Here is a 9,726-nt window from a genome sequence, read left to right on the forward strand (position 1 = left end):
AATAAACAATATTTCCTTTTTAAATTCCATTATTATTTCTACGACACGCATCGACTTAAGCTTGAAAAAACGCAAAAATCCGTTGCCCAGCCTATGTGGTTGGCAAGATAAAGCGACGAGGTACAAATCGATATAAAAAGGTTATATAAGTTGATCATATAAAATCCAGAACTAAACGACTTGTAAGTCGGAAACGTCTGAACAAAACAAAATGCATTACAAAAATAACCTAAGTTACGAAAATGATTCAATAACAAAACAAATTGAACGTTCATGCTAAGTAATGGAAGAACTCACTTCTGCAAGTCCTAAAGATACAGGATACTCAACGAAGGCTGGCATCAAAAGCCTCATAAACAATTTAATTAGAAGATATATCAGCTTGTATTACGAAATGAGCCTATTAACATCCTAAAGAACAAAAGATAAAATGCTAAAAGGCTTCATGAAAAGCCTCACCAACAGCCACCAAAATAGCTCGGTAGTAGCATTCAGAGGAGCCTCTAAAGAATGTTGTGTAGCATTCAGATGAGCCTTCTCAAACTCTTGAAAGAGGGTAGAGCATACCCCAGTAGTCCGAATCCTCCTTCGGATTAAGACTTTAAGATTATTTTTGATAGAAGCATCATCCATAACAATAAAACTATGGAGAAGAATGTGCTTCACAAAATTTCACCCCATCAAATCCAGCATCATCAATACTAACGACGCTGGATTCCGAAGTCTTCCTTTTTTTAGAGGTTGGCTCCGAGAAGGGAGGGATTGGAGGAGTAAGAACTAAAGAAGGAGGTAGAAAAAGATGAGGAAGAAGAGGTTTTACCGACTTGTTTTGAGAAGAGGACGTCCCTGAATCATACTTGGTTAGAGAGGAGGTATCTGACTTGCTACTTTCCTGAAGTTGAGCAGCTCGGGCGCGGGCGTTCCTCTTAGCCTCTTGCACTTTTTGGTATGCCTTAGAACCACTTTTCATTTTTTCTATAATTAGAACAATAAGACATCAACAAATAAGTCGGGAAAATAAGTAATCATCTACAAAATAATAAAAAAAGGCAAGCTACCCAGCTCGGTACAAACATAGCTTGGGGTCCCGAGAAGAAATTTTTTAGTGTCGAGGTTTAGAACCCGTCCCCAAGCCTCTCAGAAGAATCCGACTACAGCCTTTTTGACTTCATCCAAATCCACTAAATTATATTTTTCAACAGAGGCTACCTCTATCCAGTATAATGGGAAGTGAGGCTCATTATTCTCGTTTAGAAAAACGGGATGGTGGCCTTCTATGGCTCGGACTTTGAAAAAGAAACTCTTGAAATTATGGAAGGATTCGTCAAAAATAGAGAAGTCTTTCCGACTCGCAGCAAAGAGGCCTGACTCAAATAGGGGCACTGTTCATACCCTGACCAAAAAACATAGACCAAGCCCAATAAGGTTAAAAGATCCAACTACAAGGATGGCCTCTAACACTCACCCAACCTCCTATAAAGGTCAGATTCAACCAAAACGGGCAGCTCATGCCTACTCACAAAAGTAACTACTTTCCTAAATGTCTCACCCACTTCTAGAAGAGAGATCTCAACAACCCTAAAATAAAGGGACGGTTATCCACCATAAGAAATGGAACTACTTCAGTGGTGATTATTGGCTCATCACCTATAAATACCCTGACACCCTCAGGTATTTTTAAGTTCTAATACACTAAAACCTGCTAAAACCCTTGCTGACTTAGGCATTAGAGTGTTTTGCAAATACCATCCCAACCTTCACATAAACAACTCCGACAACGGACACAAGACGTGGGACAAGTCAGAACTCACCCATTGAGAATTTGTGCCTCATTTACAAGTCTAAAGGCAACCTAGTTTCATGTAACCCTCAAAACACTTTATTTTCACATTTTCCTTGAAAATAAACTTTATCCTTGATGCTTATTTTCTATCTCAAATCAATAATTCATCCCATAACGGCACTAGCGTTCACGATTAGAGTTGTTGCTGACATTGGAACAAACAAATGGAGTTATTGCTAACACAGCATAACATGGCAAATTGGACTTGACAATGCAAGCTGATGAAGCTAATTAGCTGAATCAGTGTACAATTAACTACCCTTGTAATAAAAATTACATTAAGGATCCATATATCATATTCAATTTAAAATTTAGTCAAAAAGATTAGCCTTAACATTCATTTTCAATACATAAACTAACCCCCAATTGCAGTGGAGAGAACATAAAATTCGTCCAAGCATAATGATATGCTACTATTGATAATCTTTAAGCCAATATGCAAAAAAGGTAGGCCTAAAACTATACTTAGATGAATGCACTTTAATCTCCAAGCTGTTGGATGAATGCACTTTAATCTTCAAGCTCAATAATCTTAACCACTGATGCATCACCAACTTTCTGGCAAACAACAACTCGATCGTGTGACTTTATAATTCCTGAGGCTTTCCCATGATCAAGGGCAAGCTTGAGAATCGATTCGTTTGTTGCGCTTGTTGATTCTGCCTGCAGGTAAAGTAATTCTCACATCATAATATATAATTTATATAATGTAGTAGGGATGTGCTTGTCAAGGAGTGTACAAAAGTGATGCAGAACTAAAGATTATGTTTCAAACAACTGTGACAAAAGTCGAATTTGTAAGGAGCTAGCACTAAGGCTTATTGCTTATATATACAACAACAACAAAGCCTTGTCCCACTTGGTGGGGTCGGCTACATGGATCGAACGACGCCATTGAGTTCTATCATGTATCATGTCTACAGAGAGACCGTTTACATGTACATTTCATTTGACCACTTCATGGATGGTCTTCCTAAATCTTATTGATGATACATATTTAATTTAAGAGGATGGGGGGAGGAAGAGTTACAGTTCCAAGTGATTGTGAAGCAAAAAAGAAAGAGTAAACCACCATTTTGACAAATTCAATGGGAAATTAGATTGCCTCCAAAGTGCACCACGTTCAAACCTCAGCTAAGACTAGGATGAGGTTTAAAAAACATTATAGTGTGGGTATGTGAGTAGTGTAATGGAGGCTCACAATGTCATTTCCTTTTTCAGGGGGCCAAACTAAATCTTTCGGAGCCGAATTGGTGGTTTACTAAAAGAAATAGAATAATAACAATGCAAATAAACTAGCAAAACTGACAGTGGAACGACCAAGATCAATCACTTACAGGGTGCCGAGGATCTGCAAGCATGGGAAAGAGACCTCTAACAATAAGAGATTGCCTTGCCTGTGTCAGAAATCAAATGATAAGTTGGTAAATGAGATAAACCTATGTAATTTAGTAAATAACAAAACAAATCCTGGTAAATGCAAGTCTTTTAAACATTAGAAGGAAAAAAAAAGGGTCCAAATCCAAGCCAGTGGACCATCATCCTCCATTGCTCCATATAATTCGTAGCTTCTTGTATATGCTTTGTGCAGGTTAGAAATATAGAATCATTACAGAATATAATTAGACAGAAGTATAACTATTATAATATATTATCCAGTAGATAAAATAATTAGTTCAGAATACTTTACAATAAACTAAGACTACAATGTAATTGATATGAATATTATTTATTATGTAGAGAGCAGCATATTAATTACACTAGCCGTAAATAAGCTTTCCCACAAATGAGTTGGTAGTTGGTCCTGGAAACAGAAACAAGAAACAGATAGTGTTCTTATTGGGCAATGTAAAGACAAACAACTGGTCTTCCTTATATAGTTAAGTACTTTAATCTAATCATTATAATTTATTAACAGCCTATTTTTCATATATCCTCGACTATGCTACATGTACACCAAAACCAGCCACCAGTATAAAATACATGTTGGAATACAAATACATAATGAAAATAAATTAAATCACACATGTATTTATACACAAATACATTAGTAGCTGATTTTAGTAGCTTATTTTGGTGTACAAATAGCATTTTTTACGTATATTATAACATAACTGATTTTATGACGACTAGTGAATTGATACGCACTACAATCCACATTCTTAAGAATTCAAAAGTTATATAGTGTTCAATTTTAATTGGGGTGATGCTACATGACCAAGTCATTTAGGTAACTAAGTTAAACCAAGTTGGTCTAATAATTTAAGGATTGAGGAGAAGGACGACAAGCATAAGAAGAAGAAGAAAGACTTGGTTTGATTTTGTTATAAAAATATCTTCTTCAGCTAGTATTTCTCCTTAAATAATTTCCTAACAAAGGACAAAAAGGCACTTTAGGAGTAAAATTTTTGGACACCAAGGAGTTAGTTATCAAAGTATTCTCCTTTATACATGTAATATTAATAATAGACAGTATGCATGTAGGGTAAAAAACGATTGTTATTAATTTTATTAATTTGCGTAGTTAAAAACAACTTTGAACACATGTAAATTTATTAACTCATTATGCATGATGCATACCTTCTATCAAGCTACAAATTGAGTAGCTCATTACCCAAGGATAGTTAAAAATTTACTGTGCATAAATCTAAATGCATATCAACACCAGAATCCAGTCTATCAAAAGTGTATCAAGTGAAAGCCACATCATAAATAAAAATAAGCTACAGAAAAGATAAAGGTTAAGAACCAAACCTCAAAAGCTCCGCTAAATCTCCATTGTAGCTGATCTGTCTTAAGTTGGGGAATGACAACAGAGAGAACAGGCATTGTTGGCCTATACTTTGCTATCAATCTGAAAGGTGCATGTGCCGCATGGTCAGACATAAATGGAATGCATGAAGATTTTGTGGATAATAAATTAACCATAAAGATTATTTTCCAAGTCAAACCCAATTTAAGAGAACCTGGCTAATAAAATTCTCCAGGATACAAATTAAAAAATTCATATCAATTTTCCATGAAGATAGTACCTTGCAGCCCTTCCAGATGAAGTGAAGCAAATTATAACAGAAGCCTTCACCTTAATAGCTGCTCTTACCTAAACAAGTAAAAACATTCCCGTAAGACTTCTTTCAAGTATGAATATAGCAACTGCAAAGAAAGTAATCATAATTAAGAGACTTAAAAACTAGAACTCATAGTCATCATGCCATGAGGTAGAAATCTTACTGTTGCACCAAATGCTCTTACACTCGTACACTATGAACTTATTTATAGAAAGGATAATTAACAAAGTGTTATTATTTAATTACCGCCGATGATGCAATAGATTCCAAGTGGCTCATGGGTTCTCCAACATATCTTACAATCTTCTTAAAATAAAGGTCTTGATTAAAAACTTTCTCAGCCTGAAACATAAGGCAGAAACATCAGCCAAAATTTTCAGTGGCATTTTACATTTCAAATTGAAGAAAACTTTCCACAAGTCTAAGGAACTTCCTGAAAAAGGTAGCACATCATTTGATACAGACATCCAAAGCAATCTTTTCAAACAAAAGATGAAAAAGGAAAAATGGAGACTTAAATAAAAGATGAGAACAATGAAGTCAACTGCTAGCTCAGAAGATTTAATAAACAATGAATCATATAACAACAATATGTTCCAATTTATACTATTATATAACTTTAATTATCTGTTCCATAGAATCTGAATAGACATATCAGAACAAAGCTGAAGTTTCTATTAAAGGCACTTACCTCAAAACAGATTCTTCCTACAGTAGTGATAGTCTCAACAGGGTATAACCCACGTAGAGTCTCGGCACCCAGAAGTATTGCATCACTTCCTGTGTATTAAGTTATGTTAGTTCAACAAATATCCATGAAGTGGTTCTAACTAAATCAAACAGGATAAGCACTGATAATGAAACAAAATCATTCTTAGAAGGAGTAATATTTCGCAACTGACATTACTAATCATCTAATGAAGCTCCTGCAAACAAAGATAAAAAAGCAAAGCTACAAAAACAATTTTGGGAGAAAGTACCTAAATCTTTGAAAGTAACTAAATAAAACCAAATTATGAAAGAGAATATAACCATTCACACTGACCAAACTAATGGCCTCGTATGTCCAGTGTGACTCACCATCTAAAACAGCATTGGCAACATCAGTAGCTTCTGCTCGAGTTGGTCTTAAGTTGTCAGTCATGCTATCCACAACACGTGTAAGCACAGCAGGTTTCCCAGCCATATTGCACTTACGAAGAGCAGATTTTTGAAAGAAAAATACCTACAAAAGCAAATGGCAGCTAATAAACATCTGCTCAACACTTAAGTTTTACAACGACTATGGAGAGTAATGACTTCCTGAATTTTCCATATATTACATTTTATAGTTCAGACTTCAGACAGAGACATTTGAAAATTAGTGAACTTTATTTCATAAATAATCCTGTGGCAAATTTGATCTAAAAGTACAGACAAAAGAAAAGCGTGCCAAATGATCTAAGAAGAGAAAAGTATAGACAATCATTCGAGTAGAAGCCATTGAGAAGGAGAATAACAAAGAAGATAAAAATTGGAAGTAGCTTACTATGTTATGCAATATTGACTCTTAAAAATAAGGAAGCATCTACTTTTCCAAACAACCAGCCTACAGCCACACAGCAACACATACACAAAAGACACACTTGTACTAGAACTAGAGATTAATCTAAACAAGGAAGCTGACCTTCTCTGGTGGAAGATCAATTCCCAAATTCCCACGGGAAAGGATAATACCATCCGCTTCTTGTAGAATCTCATCAAAATGAGTCAGCCCCTAGAAAGCAACAAAATATTTGCACATCCATCGAGTCAGAATAGCTAATAACAAGAACCTGATTTCCAGAAAAAATACACACTTCCAATAAATAATGACGAAATGCAATTCACCTCAGCATTTTCAATCTTTGCAAAAATTTGAGTTTGGCTGAGATCGCCTAACTTGGAAAGGAATTCACGAGCCTGCATTCAGAATATAATCAGGTGAGATATAGTATCTGAAATAGCATTTAAAAATTAAATTAAATTTCCAAACTCAGTTATGTGAAACACAAATTACTTGGCGAACATCTTCAGCATGCCTAGTATATGACAATGAAAGAAAATCAATCTTGTTTTTGACTCCCCAAGTCCTTATAACCTGTAATGGAAACAAAAAGGATAACCCAAAACTTCGATTAAAACTATATTAGGCATATATAAAACACGGTAACTAGGAACTGACCACCAGACCGGTCCGCTTTAGTGTAAAAGCCGGTTGTCATTGAACCAGTTAAAAACCATAAAACCGGTCAAAAATCAATAAACCAGTTGAACTGGTCCAATTTTTTAGCAGTTAACTAATTTAAAATAATAAAATACAAAAAAAAAAACTTTTTTTAAAGAAACATATATTTTATTATATTCAGTTCAACCTCGGTTGAAATTTTAAATCTTTGAATCTCTAGTTCCACTAGTTCGGTTTTCAGAACCTTGATCATAACATTCTAGTATTTCAAATCTTTGAATCTCTAGTTCCACTAGTTCGGTTTTCAGAACCTTGATCATAACATTCTAGTAAATGCAGCCACTACGTTGTTTTGGCATGCCCCTGCCCTTGAAACCGGCAGGTAACAAGACTTTCTTGTACCAGAATAATAAATAATGGAAGTTACCTCCTTGTCTTTCTCCGAGAGGGTAGGCAAATCAATATGAACTTGAGAAGCATGCAAAGTGAACAATGACCCTGCCAATGTTGCTGAATTTTTTATTGTACAAATGACATCCTGCTCTTTGACTTCAGCCACCTACACAATTTTAGGTAGAAATCTTGATGCACATAGAAATTCAACTACTATTAACGTGAGTGTAGGTCCCTAACATAGGTAGAGGGAATCAAATTTTGTAAGCCAAACTTCATTTAAACAAAATAACAATATATACACACTCAACAATCTGTTATATGGAGAACTATTTAGTATACACTATCTTCTGGGTCCCATTTGTATTACCTGAAGCCATACAGAAGTCGATTCACTTCCTGTGAACAAGTATTGACCAACAAAAATGGTGTCTCCTTTCTTCACTGACTGTAAACAATAACAATAACGAAAGAAAGTCAAGGTTCAAACCATTTATTAGAAATAGTCCATGCATTACATGAGCTGTTTTGGTTACAACACATATTAAAAGTTCAAGAAAGTGGCAGCTAATGAGTAATGAGCATGGACATTGCAAATCAAGCGACAAAAATTTGAGCCAGAATCAACTATACATTACACTTTACCCCTTCGAACACCATAAAAAAGAGCAAGACCATATAGATGGTCAAGGTAATCAAACTCTCGTTTACCTGAACTCATAGAGCTTAGATAAAATTGAATCATAAAGCCCAATCCATTTTGAGAGTTTGATAACCCTGCAAATGGTTGAGTGCACCACACCATGGGAAGCAAGAGTGTAAAGTAAAGAATTAATATAAAAGAAATCATTCAGGCAAATACATATTTCATTCAAAATTGCACATGCAAGAAACGAAACGAAGAAAAAATGTGAATGTGAACCTTGGCTAATCCGTCAAAATTGATGGGGAGTATCTGCGAAGAGGCCTCTTGTCCCTTGTGAGGAGTTAGAACTACCTGGCTGTCCACCTCAAGGGAGATTGGCTTCTCACTCTTGTTAACAACCTGCAACTCCGCCCCCACTGTGTCCAGCATCACCTGCTCAATGAAGTAAGTAACCAACATTCATTCATTCGCTAGAGTAATGACAAGAGAAACTTTCTCTCTAGCGGTAATGTTACGAGAGAAGAGTGAGAGAGAGCAACTGACAGAGCAGAGCTTCTTGGTGGCCTTGATGGCAGCCTTTAGATTCTCGAGTGTGTGTTGATGGTACTCAGGGTCTCCCCATGAGAAATCGAAACGAGCCACTAACAAACAAAAAGGAGAGACAATAACAAAAAAGGAGACGAAAAAGGAAAAAACGAAGGCGGAAGAAACGACGATAGCGTACCGGACATTCCGGCTTTGAGGCAGTCAGAAATAACGTCGACGGAGCGAGATTTAGGGCCCAAGGTTCCGACGATCTTCGTCATTGCAGGGAAGAAGCTCTGCGAGAAACGAATAAAAAAAGGGAGTTTTATCTGTTGTTTTAAATAAAAGAATGAGAAGGGGAAAATGGAATGAAGGAAAGAGGGGAGACTAACGGGTTTGGATGGGTCGAGGATGGAGACCATCCGAATGGGTTCTTCGAGAAGTAGGTGACTCGACTGCATTTTTCCTTGCTGGGTTAGTTGGTTCTCTGATCAATCTCTCTCTATTTGGTATGCCTTAGAACAACGTAACTCTTCTTCCTCTTGAAACGATAGAACATAGAATAATAGGTTCGGTTCGTTCAGTACTGGGAACCTGGGAGGGGGCGTGCGTCAAATGCGCTGTACAGTGAACCCACGTATATATTCCACAAAAGAAACGACAATAAAAATTTCAAACGAAGGAAGTTCTGTTTGCTTGCAGAATTTGCTCGTCATACTATGCTGTACAAGGGGATTATAAGCACGCATGGAGCCTTTTTTATTTTTTAATTTAATATTTGTTACGGATTCGGGCCCACGGTTTGAACCCTAAATCCTAAATCCGGTTACTCGGGTCCAAACCACCTCACCCTTCCAGAAGGTCTGAAAACGGCCCACCAAAGTTCCTAACTAACTTTCAAATTTAAATATCTCCATCATCTTAACCAACTAAGATAAGATAGGATATTCACCATTACCTATAAATAGAGGACCTAGGTCCCTCTAGGTATTCATTCGATCCTCACACCTTATACCTCTTAGATCCATTCTAACTTGAGCGTCGG

At 36.3% G+C, this 9,726-nt stretch overlaps 1 protein-coding gene across 2 annotated transcripts; it reads right to left on the minus strand.

Moving 5' to 3' along the window:
• Positions 1 to 2,065: 2,065 nt before the first annotated feature.
• Positions 2,066 to 9,389, minus strand: LOC107493777 (pyruvate kinase 1, cytosolic). Of its 2 annotated transcripts, XM_016114827.3 has the most exons (17): positions 9,074 to 9,389; positions 8,881 to 8,977; positions 8,700 to 8,797; positions 8,433 to 8,588; positions 7,881 to 7,958; positions 7,545 to 7,676; positions 6,950 to 7,030; positions 6,781 to 6,852; positions 6,578 to 6,667; positions 5,992 to 6,136; positions 5,603 to 5,691; positions 5,158 to 5,253; positions 4,876 to 4,943; positions 4,598 to 4,697; positions 3,603 to 3,647; positions 3,181 to 3,240; positions 2,066 to 2,506 (listed from the first exon to the last, which is right to left on the minus strand). In XM_016114827.3, the coding sequence occupies exons 1-17, from the start codon at positions 9,140 to 9,142 to the stop codon at positions 2,354 to 2,356; spliced, it is 1,629 nt and encodes a 542-aa protein (XP_015970313.1). In that variant the 5' UTR covers positions 9,143 to 9,389; the 3' UTR covers positions 2,066 to 2,353. The 2 variants fall into 2 exon arrangements, with proteins under 2 accessions (XP_015970313.1, XP_015970314.1); XM_016114828.3 differs by lacking the exon at positions 3,603 to 3,647.
• Between the last annotated feature and the right edge of the window lie 337 nt (positions 9,390 to 9,726).

The sequence above is a fragment of the Arachis duranensis genome, chromosome 6 (assembly GCF_000817695.3).
Source record: "Arachis duranensis cultivar V14167 chromosome 6, aradu.V14167.gnm2.J7QH, whole genome shotgun sequence".
Classification (NCBI taxonomy): domain Eukaryota; kingdom Viridiplantae; phylum Streptophyta; class Magnoliopsida; order Fabales; family Fabaceae; genus Arachis; species Arachis duranensis.

Excerpts from the sequence above, each read along its gene's own strand:
- LOC107493777 (XM_016114827.3), bottom strand. The coding sequence starts at position 9,142 with ATGCAGTCGAGTCACCTACTTCTCGAAGAACCCATTCGGATGGTCTCC. Across the intron at positions 7,031-7,544 it reads TCTCGGAGAAAGACAAGGAG|GTTATAAGGACTTGGGGAGT; the intron begins GTAACTTCCATT and ends TTTCCATTACAG. Across the intron at positions 4,698-4,875 it reads TCATCTGGAAGGGCTGCAAG|ATTGATAGCAAAGTATAGGC; the intron begins GTACTATCTTCA and ends TGCACCTTTCAG.